This window comes from Phytophthora parasitica (genome assembly GCF_000247585.1).
Source record: "Phytophthora parasitica INRA-310 unplaced genomic scaffold supercont2.7, whole genome shotgun sequence".
NCBI classification, from domain to species: domain Eukaryota; phylum Oomycota; class Peronosporomycetes; order Peronosporales; family Peronosporaceae; genus Phytophthora; species Phytophthora nicotianae.
The window spans coordinates 223,436-241,997 of NW_008648993.1; the positions used below are offsets into that span (position 1 = coordinate 223,436).

The following is an 18,562-nucleotide window of genomic DNA, read 5'->3' on the forward strand; positions in this document are numbered from 1 at the left end:
TAGAGGAGAAATTATAAACGTCTTTTCGTTCACACACGAATAAAGATACCAAAGGTATAATTTTTATTGCGAACGATAAATTTGGTTTGTTAACTGCACGAGCCAGACCGCATGAAAAAGCATGGGCCGTAGACGGCGTTGTGTTTCTGTGTGTGTTTGTTTCGATGTACTGGTGGTAAGCATCCAAGTGGTAAGCATCTAAACAGCAAGTTGTCGGCAACGATATCTGTGCAGCGCGTTGTGTCAACGGCGCAAAGCGTCGTTCGTAGGTGGAATATGTCGTACGTCGACAGTTTCTTCTAATGTATTTATCTAGGGGTTAATTAAAAAAAAGCATACAGTGGGCGTGCCTGCGTCTTCGATGCAGCCGGCCGGCCCCTGTGTGAACCTTCTTCGTAGAAGATTAACATTCACGTTACATTTGAGAGACGAGGTAGTAGAAGACGATCATCATGAGCAGAATAAGCGACGCGCCCAGGATGGAGAACATGAGTTTGCGCTGACGCCGTCGCCGCATCTCCTCAAGTTCCGAGAGCAAGACCACTGTGGGGACAAGCTCCAGGTCGGGACGCACGCGGTAAAGCGCCGTCTTCTCCTCGATAGTGAGGCGGCGCGGCATGCAGCGCGTGGAACACGAGCCGTCGAGCCTCCGCTTGGTGTTTTCATCCTCGTCGCTGTCGATGTCCAGCGCGAACTCGACGGAGGCCTGTTTCTTGAGGCTACGGCACGAGAAATCGGCCGAGGGGATTCTCAGAATGGACTGAAGCGAGCCTCCGTTGCTGCTGGCCGTGCAGCTGCCGTCACTATCACTCTCCGTTTCGCTCTGGTTGCTGTGTTGGTCGCTACCGCCAAGAAGCGCGTCTGATTCGGTCGGTCTCGGGGCCACGGGGATGCCGCTCTTCCTGGTTGAGCCTGCAGGCATGGAGCCGTACGTGGCGGTGAGTTGTCGTCGGTTGCCGCTGGGGCCCGGCTTAAGCGCGTAGGACACATAGCCCGCGCGCTGGTACGGCGTTTGATCACTGTCCGTGGGTTTGCCCTGGTCGTACGCCTTGTCGTGGACGGACGAGCCGGCCTCGAGCGCCAGTAGCGGCAGGACCTCCTCGGCCTCCCGACGCGAGTTTGTTCTGCCGGTCATGTATGGAAATCTCAGGAAGTGCTGACACCTCCAGCAGCTTTTTCACTTGTGAGCGGAGGGTTCCTGGCGACCGCCAGCCAGCGCAACCGCCGCCGCGACTGCTGGCGGTCACATCTGTCAGCATCTTTCCATTTTGTCGTCCTGATTCGGCAACGCAACGCAAGGTGTTGTTTCTTACAAGATGAAAATCAGAAAAAGAAAGCACCCCCTCTTTGCGCAACCAGGGATGTGAGCTTTTCGAAACCACGGATTTGCACAGTACTTCCCGAAGGTGGCTTTTTTTTTTCAGGATGACAGACATTGCACTGCGATCGCAGCGCTAAAACGGAGGGACTGCTGACAACAACTGTAATGCGCGATAAGAATGGCCTTATCTGCCCGCCCTGGACTATTTTAATAGTGCTCGCCTAGCGAGCTAAACATCACCTCTACCTTCTGCTTGGACATTTGGCATCTTCTCTCCCTCTCATTTGGATGGCGATCTTTGCCTGTCATAGCCGTGCGATGGAGATCCTTTCGTCAGCTTCAACATGAGACCTGATAATACCATGAAACCAAGTGGATGGAGGTAAGGAGTCCTAAGGGCTAATGGAGGCCGACTGCACTGCAGTCATCAGCTACCAAGTACTAGCTGAGACTACTGCGCGCAATGCTCGTCGTGGTCGTATTCACCATGGGTCACAGTATGGCCGCGTATTCATCAAGGTGATCGCATGACGAAGTATTAGCGTCGCCATGTTACAGAAGTGTGGATGTCCTTTAGCTATTGTTAGTGTTGTGATCACGCTTTGCAGCCAAAGGTCTAATTGGATCCGTTATCGCGGTAACAAACAGTGCAGATAACAAGTGTGACGATGAAGGTATTAACCACTGAGTATCACACTCGCTGCGCTTTTAGCGGCGGTGAAGATACTCAAATATGTGCAGTATCCACTTCGTGATGGAACACAAATTGTTTAGAGAGAACTCTTCTAGATGAACTTGTTCAAACGCGCTCCTATTCCTTGATTTCAATATCATAAAGTTTACTGCACGTTTTGCTACTTATCCGTGGGCATATCTTGATTATGAACGCGTTCCAACAATTCGAAGGCCCATCTAAAGGTCTCCACGCCTTCTTTGATGTTGAATGTCCCGTAAGCAAATCTTGGCTAGCTCGAGCCCAGTGTTCACCAGTGCTCCCAAACCAGACAGGAGCACCTTAGCAGTAGTAACTGTGGCGGCCAGCACTAAATTCATTATCTTCTCCAAAGGATTGACCGGCCAAGGAAGCTCGATGCTGTTGACCAGGCCACATAATTATGATATCGTGACGCCTTACTGGTGGTGTGCAAAATGAGAAATGGGGATTTTTACGACTTCTGTCTCTGTCTGCCGTGCGAGCTACGACAAGGAGCACCACCAATAAGGCAATCTCATCGATGAAGGGCGTTCAACTTAGATTGCAAAGGTTTATTGCACTAATGTGGAGCTTTCTGGGATTTCAACATTCCCGCGGAACTGTCATAATAGGATGGAGAGATCTGTGTTAAGCAATCACGGTAGCTGGTACTTAAAAGTTGCCAATGTAGACGCGCTCTGGTGTTCCCACGTCGTACGAGTCTCCGGTGTACGTTAGCAAACCAGTGTCCGCGTTAAGCTTGAACAGATGCATGTTGTCCGAGTCTTGGTTGGCAACCACCATCCAGTCTTCATAGATCGCAAAGCTCTTTGGGGTTTTGCCACGGCTACTTTCCCAACCAAGAGATGTCAGTGTACCATCCGACTCGCGAACAGCGAATATAGCGATTGAGTTGTGACCGCGGTTTGACGCATAGAGGAACTTTCCGTCGCTCGATAAATGAACGTCAGCTGCAGTGCTCTTGTTTGTGAAATCGGCCGGTAGCGTCGTGATGTTCTGCATTGCCGTATTCGACAGTAAAGCGGTCTTTTTGTTGATCTCGTACACACCGACGGTGTTAGAGATCTCGTCCACTACGTAAGCAATGTTTCGCTTAAGATGCATCGCCATATGACGCGGCCCCGATCCTGGTGGACGCTTGACAGTCTCCAGACTTTTAAGGGTTTTCTGCTTCGTGTCAAGTTCGAACTGGAGTAGTTCATCACTACCGAGGTTTGCGGCGACGACATGGTTCGAGTTGGGAATCCACGTGGAACTATGAATGTGGCCAACCGCTTGCTGGTCCATGACGACTTTGCTTCCAGTTGGGAAGTCTTGATGGAAACTCTCCTTGCCAAGTGAGCCGTCAGCATTCAGCGGGAACATGGCAAGACTCCCGTCGTAATTCGAGACAACAACGAAGTCTTCGTTGGCACTCAACGAAATGTGCGTCGGGTTTCCGCCATGTGACTCGAGAGTGTTCAGGAGCTCGAGGGTACCGTTTGACCCCATCGTCAGTGCTGACACGTATCCAGTTTGAGTTCCAGGGTTGGTCTTGGATTCGTCGGTAACCGCGTTCACTGCATAGAGCACAGGTTTTCCGCCTGAAAACTTCTTTGTCGATCCCTGGACGAACACAGGATTAACGCCAACTGGTGTGACCCCGAAGGGGGTCAGAGATCCATCGCTCGTGTCAATTTTGTAGGTGTAGACACCCTTCCCAGTCCCGACCATCCATCCTTCGTCGCGCGTGTGCGTGCCCACAAATAAGATAGGCTGCGATGCACTTTGTTGCGTTCCCTCAACAAAAGCACAAGTGACACCGGCAAAGAGCATGGCGAGTCCTAAAAGAGAACTTGGTACGCGCATCTTGAGCGAACAACGCTGGCTTGTGTGTTGTTGGCGAAGTAAATCGAAGAGTGAGGCATGATGCCTCTGCCTGGCATCACCATCGAGAGATTTTGTTCGTCCTATCGTCCAACACGATTACCCGCGAAATGTCCATTTCATAAGCTAGTCAACAAGCATATCGTTATGAGAGCCAGCATAGGCTGTACACTGTACGTGCATACATTGAAGATTGGCTATACATTTCACATCGATCCAGCCTTTACTTAACTGTAAGTACAGTATAACAAGCGTGCATGAGTTATCAGTTTTTAGAGATCGATAATTACTTTGCGTGTCATTTTCTTCTTTTTTTAGCTATAAAAATAAAGTATCGCTTATTAAACTTCTATCCAAATTGATGCTTTCAAAATTTTGCTGCTCAACTTGAGCAGCTCAAGGCGAACATTAGGTTTCCGTCTTAGTACATGTACATCTTCAAGGTACGATCTAATCTCTCTGGCTTGTGAATTTGCTTACAGGGCGACAAGGTTATCGATGTTTACGAGCGTGAATAGAGGTCACAAGAGCGAGCCAGCAGGCCTCCTAAAATTATTAAATAGGCATAGAATTTAAATAAAATGAAAAATCCGCAATTTAGCGGATTTTTCTCATTTTTGTTTAGATTATGATTAACTTTATTTTGTGGCTTTACTTGCCTTATTTTTTTAGTAAGGAATAAACAGAAGGTGTCTAAACTACACCGCCTGGGATATTCATTTATTTATCTCCTCTGAGAACGGGCCCACGGTAGCTGCTGAGATATCCACGTCGAATGGGAGGTCTGTCTCTTTGGTGCGAAACTCGTCATATGACCGGTTCCCACAGAAAAAAAACGGAATGACCAGTCTTAGTCATTTGCCACACAGAAGGACCGGTGCAAACGAAGACGGCCGTCTCGGGTGTTGCAGCAAGGATGCTGTGGTCTCAAACAATAATTTCATTTCCTCACTATTATACGCGCAGCCTGTGCGGCACAGGTGTGATATTGCACGCAAAGCAAGTATGACACATCGAATAATTGCTATGATTTTTTTCGAGCCTCTATTTGCAAGGATACACAACTGTACAAGTAGATAGATCTGCACTGCATTCAAACACTTGGTAGCGCAATCAATATGTGAACGGTGGTTTTAAGGTCGGATTGGCGTTTTATGATATGCCCTTCTGTTTGCTCTTCTCCTCACGATGCAGGTAAATCAAACACACCAAATAAACCACCCACACTTTCTTAGTAGCGGTATGCAAGCTTAACCGAGCTGTATTCCTTCTGGAAAGCGTTTTACGGAGCATATCACTAGGCGAAAGCGTCTGGATTAGCGAAACAAACTATTGGAAACAACTATAATTCCCGAATCGAATCTAAAACAGATATCACAGTTCATTCTGTAAGTTTTACATTTAATCTAATACATGTACTGTACTACCTAGATCCAGAATATTGCATTTACTTCGAAGTAATACGGCTTAAACCCGGCTAAAAATGGGAGCGGTTTTTCTTTTCCTTTCAAAAGGTAGAGCATACTATAGCAGTACAACATTATTCGATATTTAAACATGTTATGATAACAATATTTGTTGATCGCAACTCTTGAAAGACTATTATTCAATACACAGGTCTCGAATCCGAAGAATTTGAATCGAGATCCTAACGCTGAAGTATTTCTTTGTACATATTCGTTCGCGCTGTATAATTTTTGATCTTTTCTTCGAACGGCCAGTTGTGCTTCAAGCAAGTCCGAGAAGCAACTCGGCCTCACTGCCCAGCGTAACATGTGCACCAGCTCAGATATTTTTAGCTAATGGAGAGGTCCACCAGATTCTATAAAGCTGTGACTCACAACTTAATGAAATTCACAGCTTGTCTCGACACTCATTCATAAAAACTTCTGTTTAAAAAAAAACGCTTTGAGCGGTCCTCTACTATCGAATTGACGGATTATGTGCTTTCTAAAAGAAAAAAATTATTGAAATAAATTGACAGATTCTGTAGACAACCTATTTTCAAAATATAATTAAAATGCATTGTGTAATCAGCATTTTTAAAATATTTTTAAAGAGCTTCTCTATTTTGCAATCATCGAATTTTGGAACCTTCGAATCTTAAAATATCACAAAACGGAAGAGTACGCAAGCATGAAAGCTAGTGTATTCACAGCAATCGAGTGTGTTGCAGGAAGAAATTGAGGAACAATGGAGGACACTTTTAGTAACTCAACATCTAGTTAGTATTCTGCGACGTAGAGGCTGATAGCTCCGTCAATCTTGTACGAGTTGCCAGTGTATGTCAAGGCTCCGGTCTCACCATTCACCTTGAACACGTACATGTCGTCCGATCCCTGGTTGGCCACAATCAGCCAGTCTTGGTAGATCACGAAACCACGCGGCGTCACACCACGCGAACTCTCCCAGTTAAGAGCCTTCAGTGTGCCATCGGCGTTGATCTTGTACGTGACAATTGAGTTGTGACCGCGGTTCGAAACGTACACAAACTTTCCGTTGCTGGACAAGTGAATATCGGCAGCCGTACTGGTGTTCGTGAATCCAGCAGGCAGCGTCGTGACGTTCTGGATAGCGGTGCTCGACAGCAGTGCAGCCTTCTTGTCGATAGTGTATACTCCGACAGTGTTCGACAGTTCGTCCGTGACGTAGGCAATGTCTCCCTTCGCACCGATAGCCATGTGGCGGGGTCCCGATCCAGCAGGGCGCTTGACAGTCGCCAGGCTCTTTAGCGTCTTCTTGGTCGCGTCCAGCTCGTACTGAAGGAGCTCGTCACCGCCAAGATTGGCAGCAACAACGTGGTTCGAGTTCGGCAACCACGTGGTGCTGTGGATGTGGCCCGTAGCTTGAGTGTCCATGACCACCTTACTTCCAACGGGGAAGTCCTGGTAAAAAGACTCGGCAGCAACAGAGCCATCAGCGTTAAGCGGGAACAGAGAGACGCTGCCGGCGTAGTTGGCAACCGAAGCGAAGTCCTCTTTGGGGCTAAGAGCAATGTGGGCAGGAGATGCTCCCTTCATCTCCTGTGAGTTAATGACCTTCAGAGTGCCGTTCGATTGCAGAGTCATCGCCGACAGGTAGCCAGAGGTGGACCCGCGGTTGAGCGCGTAGATGACACGCTCACCATTCGAGAACTTCTTCGTCGATCCCTGGACGTACGTCGGGTTGAGTCCCTTGGCCGCGAAGCTGAGGGGGGTGATTCCGTACGGCGTAAGGGAACCGTCCGCCGTGTTCAGCTTGAACGTGTTGATACCATTCGTGGTCTCCTTCGTCCAAGTAGCAGCGAACAGAATCGGCTGCGCAGTCGACTGTGTAGTAGCGGCAGAAACACCGGCCACGACAGCTACAAGGCAGAGGAAGAGACTAGGAAGACGCATGCTTGAGGTGGTCGATTCGGCGGTGGTAGACTGGACTTGTCGAATAGAATTGTGGTTCTCCTGCTGGGAGGTCCTATTCTCTGGCTTAGTAGGGTCCGGTAGGTTCATGCTCCTGCTGTAGGCGGTTGATGGCACGTTTGATGCTCGACAGGGCAGAGCACATCTGGAGATCAACAGTTGTTGTCTCGTTGGGTTTCTCCTTACCTTAGTGAGCCCCACCAACGGCCGCCACTATTATATGCCGTGGAGTTGACGCCATCCGATCATGCTCATGCCACTGGCGTTGCAAGTGCCGGAGGTGTCGATGATGAAGTCATTATGGTTGTGTACCGATTGCTTTGAAGCCTGAGTTAGGAGACAGCATGTATTTTAATTAGTTACTGTACATGTGACAGCCATACACTTACGGTAAGTAAACACTATTTACTAAACAGTACATTCCACAGCCGCTGTTGAGGAATTCAATACGACGACAGCGCTTGGGGCTGAGAGTTTGGGAATGAGTCAGAACACCTACATGTATGCCACCTGCAGTTGACGCCATCCGATCATGCTCATGCCACTGGCTTTGCAAGTGCCGGAGGTGTCGATGATGAAGTCATTGTGGTTGTGTACCGATTGCCTTGAAGCCTGAATGAGGAGACTACTTTATTTTAATGTATTAAAGTACGTAGGGAATAAAAAATTAAAAAATTACTAAAACATAGAAGACGGTTTGGAAAATTATTGCTCGAAGAACATTTGGAGTCCGTGTGCAGTTTGTAGACTGCAGACTCGCTGTGAACATGCACAAGGAATAAAGCTACATTTGCAGCCAAAAACACCCAGGACGAGCTCATAGTTGTGGTTTTATGCAAAACGGAAAGTGAGGCATTCAGACGAGAAAATCCATTAAAAATTTGATGGGGTTTTTTCGTCTGAATGCCATCCAACGGCATGGTTCATTTGAGTTATTCGGAACCCAAATCAAAAAGTCAATTTTTGGGTCATAATAGAATATGCTTGGATGGCATTCAGACGAAAAAACCACATCAATTTTTTTATTGATTCTTAGACGGAATTCGTCGGACATTCGTCGGACAACTGGATTCTCTATGACATATCATAGTTTATGCAAATTTTTTTTTTTTTTTACCAAAACTGCGGGATAATCTTTAATTAGCATCACTACCCCTCACTACGCTTCGTCTTCTTTGCTTGTCGAAAGAGCTTCCCAACAGTAGACCAGCTGAGCTGCCCTCGACGCCTTTTACGGGATCGCTCGGTTGTAGACTCGGCAGCAACACTATCTACACATGCCAGGTACATATTAGTGGCATCTTCGATACTTCTACAGTCTTGGAGCAGATTCTTTGATGTGGCATCGTGCTCCAGTTTCTTCATCACAAAACGAAGGTCACTCAAGCGCCTCTGCTGCTTTCTGTCAGGCACGTCTCGGCCGTCAAGAAGACGAAAATTCCAACCTCTCTGGAATACTAGGAAACATCAGTTTAACTCCAGTTTTCACCCATTCCTCGTGATCCTCAAAGTGTGGAGCCAAAATAGAAAACTGTAAACTCTCCGTAGGTAGACCAGCAACAGTGCGGCCGACGTGCATATCGCCAGCTACCTCGTATCGAAGTTATGTATTCTGGACACCTCCTAAGGACCAACCTGCTCGCAAATGTACTGCTGTCGATGATGGACACACAGTCGATCCAGACGAGCAGAACGTAGCCGCACCTTTTCGCATAGAATGAGTACCTAGCTCCGTAGCTTTAAGTCCCTGGCGGCTCAGCTCAGCGGCGACATCTTGCTGTGTCAGAATTCGTTGCAGCGACTTCCGAAACCGCTCGTATTGGTTGTTACCGGGAATAGTAAGTCTGTTCCGTCAAAATCATTACATGCCCAAAAGATCCCTAAAGCTAGAATTGGGCAAATTTCAGGTCGCAAAGGGTTAGCATATATGTGATGCGGGTCACGAGGACGATCACCACCTTGGTCATTCTTCATATGAGCAAAATAGATCTGCAATGCGTCGCCACGCCATTCCATATGAGAGTGTCGAATGCCAAATGCATTAGACGAACGACACATCACATTCCACGCAATCACCATGTATGTGTGCGAGAAAGTCATCTCCTTCGCCGGGTGAGCAAGCATCTTTTGGCAGAGAAGCGTGTACATATCAAACATCAGTGGATCTTTGCCTGTCTTGACGTCACCAATTCCGTTCCCCACGTCTTTAGCTAGCTTGTTTTTAGTCCTTTGAAGTGCCAGCTCCGACTCCAGCGTTTAACCACAGTAAATCCAAAATCCCGGTATAGATTGAACAATGCTGCCCTATGTGTATTGAGGGCTGAGTAGCTCAGAGGTCCACCATCTCTGCGATTTAGTGTCACCAACCAAGTGACAAAATCTTGTGCCGGGAGTTTATCGAAGTCCAGCGGTGGTGTAGTGCGATCTTGGGCAAGCTTCTGCTTCACATGAGCGCAAAGTTGCTGTTCTGTATAGTCTTCCACGTGGCCGATCGTTTCGATGAACCCACCAGACACGTAGGACTGTCTGTTGAACGCAGCCCACGCAAGGACGACTGTAGGAGTTTAAGTATGTAGTTCGTGAGCGGGGATTCACAGTGTTCTCGCGAATTTCACGGACTTCGCTCCGTAGCTTGACCCAATCATAGCCCTCCATTCTAGTTGTACACTTGTCTGATGTTTGAGGGGAGAATCGCACTTTGCGTTGTGAGCCTCACATTCAGATAGGAAAAGGAAAATCGCTTTTTCAGAAAATGTCAGACAGAATGTCCGACGCGTACCAATCAGATGGGTACGATGTCCGACAGATTCTGGGGAATGGGTTTTCTCGTCTGAATGCCATTCCGGCCAATCAGATCTCTCATGTCGCAGTATACATGTATACATCATTTCCGGCTTAGCAGTATATTATTGATGGATAAGGAATTAACAATTAATTTGCCGTGTCAGTCTTTGTATTAATGTAAATATTAAAATACAAGTTTAAAACACTTCAAGCATTGCACTGTATTAGTAGTAATTGTTTAATATTAGTTTAGTACGGATTACATGTAGTACATGAACACATTGCATATGACTTTTTTTGGCAGAAAGTACTACAGAATAATCAATGCAAGAAAGCGCTTTTTTTCATTTCTTCAAGCATTTTTAATTTTAAACTAATTTTCTTACTCAATAGTACGTAGTTTTACTTAGCCCTAGTAATTATCCTGGGATAGCAGTACGAAGTGCTGCAGAGCGATTAATTCGATTTTTATCTTGAAATTTGTATTCAAAAACGTCCGTCACGACCCCTTCATTTTTGTACCAGGGCTGTACCTCTACAATTCTTCCTGCAATATTTTGGCATTTTTTTTAAAGTTTTGGTTAACATGCCACCCTCGAAATTTCAAAGCTTCTTAGTGCGCAGCAGGACTAAGGCCCGCGCTATTGCTCAGTTGAAAGCATGCGTGCTGCAATAGAAAAACTGTCGCGTGAAGCACCGCTATAGCCGCTCGAACCGCGGGCGGCTTGGCAAACGCTGGCTGTACCCGGCGCTCGTTACAGACATCATCATCTCGCTGGAGCTTATTCTGCTGCTTATCCAGAAAATGTGCGAATACAACGCGCAGTTGGAAACGTCCTAGAAACTTTTCCATCCGCGTGGGTTCCTTTAGTAAAACAGTGGAAAGGAGCTAAGCAACAAATATTTTTACTTAGCCCAAGCCCCAAGGCGGTTTGAGGAGAGCTTTCAAGGTAATAACGCTTCCGTGACCCGATGCTATCCCAGCCTCCGCCCTAGTTTATTTATCAGGATGACAAACGAAGTACGCGTTCGTCGAGAATCTCGAGATACCCATGTAGATAGCTATGCTTGACAAGCCGAATGTTCGCTCTGGCAAGCTTATTGCAGCGATTGTTTTTATTATGTTTTATCGATTGCTGAAACTCCATTCATCAAGCAATGACCACAACTCTAATATTCAGTGACGTACAGGCACACTGCTGTGCCGATCTCGTACGAGTTACCCGTGTACTTCAGCAAACCCGTCTTGCTGTCCACCTTGAAAACATACATGTCGTTCGAGTTCTGGTTCGCCACGATCAGCCAGTTGCCGTAAACCGTGAAGCCACGCGGGGCATTGCCACGAGTGCTCTCAAAGCCCAGCGACGTCAGCGTGCCGTCCTTCTCATTGATCTTGAACATGGCAATGGAGTCGTGGCCTCGGTTCGATGTGTACAGGAACTTGCCGTCGCTCGACAGGTGGATGTCTGCGCTAGTACTGCTGTTCTTAAAATCCTCCGGCAGTGTCGTGATCTTCTGTAGCGCAGTCTTCGAAAGCACGGCCGCCTTCTTGTCGATTTCGTAGACGCCCACAGTGTTCGAGATCTCGTCCACAACGTACGCGATGTTTCCGTTGGGGTGGAGCGCCATGTGACGCGGTCCCGATCCAGGCGGACGGTTCACGGTCTTCAGACTCTTGAGCGTCTGCTTCTTCTCGTCAAGCTTGTACTGCAGCAGCTCGTCACTGCCAAGGTTAGCCGCGACGACGTTCTTGGAGTTAGGCAGCCACGTGGTGCTGTGGATGTGACCCGTGGCCTGCTGGTCCATGACCACCTCGCTTCCCTTCGGGAACTCCTGGTGGAAGGTCTCGTTGGCAAGAGAGCCGTCGTCGTTCAGTGGGAACATGGTGAGACTGCCACCGTAGTTAGAGATGACAACGAAGTCCTCGTGTGGGCTCAACGAGATGTGCGTTGGCGATCCACCGTGAGTCTCGAGTGTGTTAAGCAGCTCGAGCGTACCGTCATCGTTCAACGTGAGAGCCGACACGAATCCGGTTTGGGTGCCAGGGTGCTCTTTGGACTCGTCACTGACGGCGTTGATGGCGTAGATGACGCGCTCGCCGGTCTTGAACGCCTTGGTCGTGCCCTGGACGTACATAGGGTTGATGCCAAGAGGCGTGACTCCCCAGGGAGTCAGCGATCCGTCCGTCTCGTCGAGTTTGTACGTGTAGATACCCTTGCCCGTGCCATTGATCCAGCCCTCGTCGCGAGTGTAGGTTGCGGCAAACAGAATCGGCTGCGAGTTACTTTGCTGCTGTTGGGGCGAGCCGGCCGACGCGCCAGTCACAGCGGCCACGAAGGTTAGTACGAGAGTCGGAAGATGCATCTTGTCCACCCGGCTATTCGGTTCAGCACGATCTCGCAAATTGGAAAATGAGGCGATTGTCCTCCGGCCCCACACACACACATGTGCTATCCACTGATTAACAGTACAGCACCGTAAACGCCTCAATGAGGCCCTTACGGTGTGAAGCTAACGCGGGCACAAGAACGCTTCTATTCTATGGTTACGTCGTAGCGCATCCCGTCATCTTGAGCTTCTTGAGTACAATATGGGCACATCCGACTTTAAATCATAGGAACCCAAGCATTCTTTACATTTGCGGGAATGGAAGGTGCAAAACTCCGGCATCTGCGGTCTACAAGAACAGAGGGTGCAGTTGTTCAAAGCTCCATGCTGTTGGTGCAACATGTTCACTGTCAGTAAATCACCTTGGTTTATAAGTAAATGTAGCTTTTAGTTGGAAGGCCAACCAAACACTGGCAACAGTCAGTGCTCTTTGCTACAGTATAACGTAGAGCGATTAATTTTTTGTAAAGCGACAATTTTTTTCTGTATGACGTAGAGGATGGAAAGCCATAAACACTCGCCGATTTCGATTATCTTGAGGTTTTCCTGTTCGCTGTCCATCTGGAAAGTGTTTGCTGTGATCGCGCGATGCGGGATATGCCCTAGGATATGCATAATCAAAGTTCCGAGCAAACAACGTGGCTGCCATGACAGCCACGTACCACGAGATTCATGACTCATGAGTCTCCAGGATACCTTCGTCCTTGACTCAATGCAATTAAGTACAAGCCGGTGACGGGTACACTTCTATCCATCACTACGTCGGTTCAACTCATTCGAGATGCTGGATTTTTGTAGTTTCATAAAGGCGAACAGCAAAAAAAAATTTTTTTACATGAATTAATCCACGTACGTTAGCCTTGTGTCAAGACTCTGCCCAGAGGATGTAGTCTTGTCATCACCGTCGTTATCATCATCTGTGGTGGCCTCTTGTACAACTGACGCCCACTGTGCCATCTTCTTCATGCCGTCGATGGTCAGCAGCTCCACAAACTCTGGATGCGCCTGCCACGCGAACATCCACTCTTGCTCGCAAATGTAGTCGTCCTGATCCAAGTCGGCTTCACGGAAGATCTGATTTACAGCAAGAGGAATTTCTTTTTCCACCTCCTCCATCAGTTCCTCGATGGCTTGGACACTACTCGCCATCGCAGCGTCTTGGACTGAAGACAGTTCTTCGACCTGCTCGTTCGCCATTTGGATTTGTACTTGGTCACGCAGAAGCTTGGGGAAGAGCTTCTTTACAGCGCGAATCCGCCGCTGCATCGCTTGGGTCAACTCCTCGCGAGTAATTTTGCCATCCCCCGTTTTGTTGACAATCTCAAACAGACTGTGCGCCTTCTGCTCGAACGTGCCCTTAGTCATCAGATACACGCCCACTACGAACTCATCTAGCGAGAGCCAATCCTTTGGGGTGGTATGAGTCTCAAAACTCGAAAACACCGCTCCGGCAAGCGCTGCACTCTCACTAATGTCCTTCATGTCTTCGTACTCGTCATATTCTTCGCTTAGAGCCAAACAAGCTGCTGTAAACCCGCCATAATAAAGCTTGCCGTCCTTATCAGCGTAGTCGGTGAAAATATCAGCCAGGTCGCTATAAGTTTGGGCAGAAATACCACCTTTAATGCGGCGTGATGCCCTGGCCTTTGCCGTTCGTTTTGCCGCTTCATCGTCTTCGTCAGTTGCAGAGACTGCCTTTGCAACGCCGTTATCAGTTCTCTCATTCGCGACAGTTTTTCCAGTCGATTCTTCCGTCGGCTCTGGTTTCACAGGAGCTTGTGGAATTGGCCGAGGCGACGTCCCGTACATCTTCCTCGCACGTCCAATGAATGCATTGAGTTGCGTAAGGGCGACGTCATCGAAGAAGAGCTGGATGGCATTGGCGTGCAGGAACGACGATACCTCGAATGTCACCTTGAAGTCAACCTCGCAGCTTCCAGGCGTAGAACACGGCTTGAAAACCCACTCACTATCCACAACACGACACAATGCAGCTAGCGATCAATAACTAGACAGCTCCGTCACATGCAATACGCTATCAATATTTAGCAACCTCTCGATCCGCTTGAATGTCGGCGAGTCAATCGCTTTTGTCGCGATTTTATTGGGTCTATAACATACACGATTGCAACATAATAAACAAAAATCATCAGTCTCTTCAATCCTAGAGCTCATACAGAGTGTCCTTAAAGCGACTTCGGTATGTTTTGCCTCGAAAGGGTTAAAGTATCCAGGATTTGGATTCCAGGTGAATAGATATGAGACGCACCGGATCATGAGCACGCGGGACGTATACGACTCTGTAAAGAGTTTGAAGCCGACGCGTAACGCTGCCTCCATTACGTTTTCATTGGGCCTCCGCAGCACGCGTGACTCAACGCAGAAGGGCAGGAATTCGCTGTAGCGCTGCACATCCGCCACCACATCGAACATCTCGGCGCAGGAGAAAGGCACAACACGCGTCTCGGTGTGCGACTTGACCAGCGAGCGAGATGGCGATGGGAATGAGAAGAACGAGGCGCGGCTGGCCAAGTACGGGCTTCTCGCCCTCAGCACGCGCAGGTGGCGCTGGTGCAGCCGCATCGCCATCATCACCTCACAATTCAAAGTGCGACGTTTGTGTGACTGACGCTGTGGACGGAGTTTCAACCAATCAAATGACGGATTCTATCGTTGCCAATGGCAGCCTGCCATAGTGAAAAGCTGTTGAGATGTCGAGCTACTTCCCAGAGGTGCGTCGTGGACGAAATTGAACTGTCAATTGCAGTGGCTGCAAGGGGGAAAGCTGACGGCACTTCTTTCGCTGCCTCGTAGACGATCCCGCCGACAGTTCCGTTAACGAAGGAGCTGGAGGCGCTTCTTGAGTTTTTGATGCATCAGAAGCCTACGTCGGTTGGAGACAGGGAGTTCAATGGTTGGTGTGTGTGTGTGTGCTAAAGTGTAGCTGGTGTGCTTGCTAACTCGCCGGTGGGCAGAGTTATCGCACCTGAGCGAGAAGGACTTGGATGTCAAGATCCGCGAGCTTGAAAACTGGAACTTCCGGCTTAATCTTGACGAATGTACGTTCGTTCGCGCTGCAGTTTTTTGTCTTTGCCTGAACGGTTGTGTCTGACGGTACCTTTGCGGTGGTGGCATCCAGCGAAAGAGATGCAGGACAGTATCAGCCTTGGGATCGTCGGAAACGAGCAGAAGCCGTCAGCCTCTTAAAGATGAAGGGTTGTACGTTACGAATTGCTGTTTGTTTGAGAGCGTCAACGTAAAAGCTGCTCGTCTTGCTGAGCGGTGCGGTAATCCCAGCCGCGTCGTCGGCTTACCAGAGCGATTATTGACTGGGCACAACATACCCAGAAACATTCACGTCAACTCCAGCTGCACCCTCTAACTTGCCTCGTCATATCGTACTTAACGTTTGGAAGAACCGAAATTGTTCTGGCGGCGGTGACACGCTCGTCTCCGCACATTTCCTCGCAACACGCTGATATGCAAACACGGCGAGCGGCAGGCAGCAGCTCTGTGGCTGCCGTGTCTGCATCTCCCGTATTAGTAGCTCCAGTTCCATCATCTAAAGTTGCCAGCAAGAAGCGCACGCGACGCCAATGCTCAAATCCCGACTGCACCAAAGTAGACGCTGGCGGAGGCTTCTGCGTGGCTCATGGAGGCGGCAAGAAGTGCTCGTTTCCTGGATGCACTAAAGGTTACCAGACCGGAGGCTTCTGCAGACAACACGGCGGCGGTGCTCGCTGTCAGGTGGATGGGTGTGGAAAGGTGGACGCTGGTAGGGGTTTATGTCGAGCGCATGGCGGAGGCAGAAGGTGCCAGATCGCTGAGTGTCCGAAGGCTGATGTTGGTGGAGGCTTTTGCACAGCCCATGGAGGCGGTAAGCGCTGTTCCGAGCCAGGATGCACCAAGATTGACCAGGGAGGAGGCAAGTGCCGAGCACATGGTGGAGCCAGACGATGTCGACGACGCAACTGCCAGCAGCCAGCTCGAGGCTCAACGGGCTTCTGCACAGAACATGGTGGTGCACGGGTGTGCTCTGTGTTGAGCTGTAGAAGACTGGTGCGCTCGCCGAATGATACTGGAACGATGTGTGCGACGTGTGCAAGGAGTCAAAAGCAGAGATCAACAGTAAAGCCCACGCAGGACGACACCAGCGATCACTCCAACGAGAGTCCACGAAACAGTGCGATACCTACTCCAGAAGGTTCGGGTGCGTCAGTCTTGGCGCCATTCCCACCATTGTCTCCAAATTCAGCGAATGCGCGCTGTGACGGCTCTCAAGTCGCCAACTGCTTGGACAATGGCTGCGCACGTAGTTTTGGAGGCGCTTGCAATTGTGTCAAGGATTGTACTTGCAATAGTCCAACCTCGCTGCCTACGCCACGAATGGCTCCAATGCTGGTGAGTAGCAACACCATCACACGCGTTGCATCCACGAGTCAGAATATGAGCTCCAGTGTCGGCGAATTTGAATCTCTTGTCGGCTCATTGGCGCCAAGAGCAACCATGATGCGGCGATATGTTGTTCAGGTCAAGCCACATTCAAGTTTAATGGGTGTCGAGACCGTAATGGCGGTGTTGGCAACAATAGCAGGAGTGCGGAGTGTGCATCTGATCCCAGAAAGCTCTGCTCGACCTTCTTCTACTACGGAAGTGGCAAGTGATTCTAAGCCAAACGCAGTCCGATCATCACGACTTATAGCGGTGCGTGGAGGGCCATCATTAGACCTGGACACGAGCTTGGCACCCCTGAAAAATCTCCAGATTACCGAGGTCAACGTCATTGAACAGTCAACAACTGCATGGACCCGAAAAGAAGTGGTGCTGCGTGTGCCTGACATGATGTGTCCTGCAAACTGCGGTTCGTCGGTGCTCAATGCAGTCCGAGCTCTTGAAGGCGTGGAGGCAGCTAGGCTGCGCTTCGAGCACCGTCAAATTGTTATACGTGGAGATATGACAGTCGAAGCCATTCGGACTGCTGTATCCGACATTGGGTTTGACTCGGAGGTGAACGCAGAGACTCCACTGCCCCGTCGATTTAGATTCCGTGTCGATGATCTGGGTGACGTGGGTTTAAACGGCGTTAAACTCAAAGATGCCTTGATGGCTGTGGAAGGTGTTGAGAACCTCGTGCTCTTGACGGATCGTGTTGAAGTTCTGGTAGTGGCGATGCTATTGAGCGCGAACCCGCTCGTGAAAGCTGCAGAGCGTGTTGGTTTTGAGATGCTGGAGCTGTCAGAAGAAGCGTGGGGGATTCCGATGGAGATTGTGCCAGCTTCATCGAACGATGCAGGATCCAACTCAACAAGTGAGTACTATCAATCTCACAAGTGCGATATGCGCATTTGCCCTCAAAATGGTTGTCCGAGGTACATGACCACCGTAGCTCATACAGCAGCGCTAGCTGTCGGCTGGGCCGTACCAGGGTGCGGCATGTCCTCTGGAGGGGAATGCACATGCGGCGATAGCTGCAAGTGCGTGGGTTGTCCAGAACATAATCCCGCGTCCTGAGTTGCTCTTCGTGTAGTTTCCTCGTTAGCGTGCTGTTACCGTTTTTAAGGCCACCCCGAGAATTAAATATTTTTTCTCCAAGCTGGTACTGCGCGCGGCTGAATTGGTATGTGTCCGAAGCTCTTGACCTTGACGTCAGGAATTGCTTTCTTGCCAGGGATGTAGGCATCATGCGCATTTTGGCGTTCTCTACGTCGTTCCTTTCTCCGAATCTCTTCCTTACTGAGACCCCGGGCTTTGGAAGCTTCGGTCGGGTTGAACACCATCGCTGGTTTTGGCAAAGTGATAGCATTTTCGTCGCTTGTCTTGGTCTCTGGACGAGGGGGCAGGCGTTGTTGTTTTTGCCTTCGCTCTTCAATTTGCTGAAGCCGTAGACGCTTTGCCTTGGCATACTCAATAGCGATTCGAGAGCGCTCGACTAAATCCTCGTTAGAGGTCTAGGCAACATGGCGAATAAGTATGCGTACCAAACAACACTAGTGATGATTGGTAGCAACGTACTGGAGATGAAAATGACAGTGACATATCATCTGTTATACCGTCCTGTCGGCGCTTTGCTGTGCGGTCCAGCATCATAGCCTC

General features: G+C 49.1%; 8 protein-coding genes across 10 annotated transcripts; 3 read left to right on the top strand and 5 right to left on the bottom strand.

Annotated features, from left to right (window-relative positions):
• Positions 1-47: 47 nt before the first annotated feature.
• On the bottom strand, positions 48-1,348 carry PPTG_05054 (hypothetical protein). Its single transcript, XM_008898521.1, has one exon. It carries the CDS (start codon positions 1,133-1,135, stop codon positions 416-418), a length of 720 nt encoding a protein of 239 aa, XP_008896769.1. The 5' UTR covers positions 1,136-1,348; the 3' UTR covers positions 48-415.
• A 375-nt stretch (positions 1,349-1,723) lies between these two features.
• PPTG_21629 (hypothetical protein) lies at positions 1,724-1,852 on the top strand (the record flags this gene model as incomplete). The annotated part of the gene is made up of 1 exon (XM_008899260.1): positions 1,724-1,852. One exon carries the CDS (start codon positions 1,724-1,726, stop codon positions 1,850-1,852), a length of 129 nt encoding a protein of 42 aa, XP_008897508.1.
• A 696-nt stretch (positions 1,853-2,548) lies between these two features.
• PPTG_05055 (hypothetical protein) lies at positions 2,549-3,924 on the bottom strand. Its single transcript, XM_008898522.1, has one exon. The coding sequence runs from the start codon at positions 3,882-3,884 to the stop codon at positions 2,688-2,690; it is 1,197 nt and encodes a 398-aa protein (XP_008896770.1). The 5' UTR covers positions 3,885-3,924; the 3' UTR covers positions 2,549-2,687.
• Positions 3,925-6,096: 2,172 nt separating this feature from the next.
• Positions 6,097-7,954, bottom strand: PPTG_05056 (hypothetical protein). The gene is made up of 2 exons (XM_008898523.1): positions 7,717-7,954; positions 6,097-7,624 (listed from the first exon to the last, which is right to left on the bottom strand). Exon 2 carries the CDS (start codon positions 7,385-7,387, stop codon positions 6,128-6,130), a length of 1,260 nt encoding a protein of 419 aa, XP_008896771.1. The 5' UTR covers positions 7,388-7,624; positions 7,717-7,954; the 3' UTR covers positions 6,097-6,127.
• Positions 7,955-11,140: 3,186 nt separating this feature from the next.
• On the bottom strand, positions 11,141-12,486 carry PPTG_05057 (hypothetical protein). The gene has a single exon (XM_008898524.1). The coding sequence runs from the start codon at positions 12,443-12,445 to the stop codon at positions 11,252-11,254; it is 1,194 nt and encodes a 397-aa protein (XP_008896772.1). The 5' UTR covers positions 12,446-12,486; the 3' UTR covers positions 11,141-11,251.
• A 417-nt stretch (positions 12,487-12,903) lies between these two features.
• Positions 12,904-18,394, bottom strand: PPTG_05058 (hypothetical protein). Of its 3 annotated transcripts, XM_008898526.1 has the most exons (3): positions 14,739-18,394; positions 14,523-14,579; positions 12,904-14,438 (listed from the first exon to the last, which is right to left on the bottom strand). In XM_008898526.1, the coding sequence occupies exons 1-3, from the start codon at positions 15,059-15,061 to the stop codon at positions 13,310-13,312; spliced, it is 1,509 nt and encodes a 502-aa protein (XP_008896774.1). In that variant the 5' UTR covers positions 15,062-18,394; the 3' UTR covers positions 12,904-13,309. The 3 variants fall into 3 exon arrangements, with proteins under 3 accessions (XP_008896774.1, XP_008896775.1, XP_008896773.1); XM_008898527.1 differs by having other exon boundaries at positions 13,277-14,579; XM_008898525.1 differs by having other exon boundaries at positions 13,277-14,438; positions 14,523-18,394.
• PPTG_05059 (hypothetical protein) lies at positions 15,181-15,676 on the top strand (the record flags this gene model as incomplete). Its single annotated transcript, XM_008898528.1, has 4 exons — positions 15,181-15,201; positions 15,284-15,383; positions 15,445-15,528; positions 15,609-15,676. The coding sequence occupies 4 exons, from the start codon at positions 15,181-15,183 to the stop codon at positions 15,674-15,676; spliced, it is 273 nt and encodes a 90-aa protein (XP_008896776.1).
• On the top strand, positions 15,950-17,980 carry PPTG_05060 (hypothetical protein; the record flags this gene model as incomplete). Its single annotated transcript, XM_008898529.1, has 1 exon — positions 15,950-17,980. The coding sequence occupies one exon, from the start codon at positions 15,950-15,952 to the stop codon at positions 17,978-17,980; it is 2,031 nt and encodes a 676-aa protein (XP_008896777.1).
• Positions 18,395-18,562: the final 168 nt, after the last annotated feature.

Bases quoted from the DNA above. Each gene is read 5' to 3' on its own strand.
- PPTG_05054 (XM_008898521.1), bottom strand. From the start codon at position 1,135: ATGACCGGCAGAACAAACTCGCGTCGGGAGGCCGAGGAGGTCCTGCCG.
- PPTG_05056 (XM_008898523.1), bottom strand. From the start codon at position 7,387: ATGAACCTACCGGACCCTACTAAGCCAGAGAATAGGACCTCCCAGCAG.
- PPTG_05058 (XM_008898525.1), bottom strand. From the start codon at position 15,061: ATGATGGCGATGCGGCTGCACCAGCGCCACCTGCGCGTGCTGAGGGCG. The intron at 14,439-14,522 runs GTTGCTAAATAT...TGTTGTGGATAG, and splicing joins ACATTCAAGCGGATCGAGAG to TGAGTGGGTTTTCAAGCCGT.
- PPTG_05055 (XM_008898522.1), bottom strand. From the start codon at position 3,884: ATGCGCGTACCAAGTTCTCTTTTAGGACTCGCCATGCTCTTTGCCGGT.
- PPTG_05057 (XM_008898524.1), bottom strand. From the start codon at position 12,445: ATGCATCTTCCGACTCTCGTACTAACCTTCGTGGCCGCTGTGACTGGC.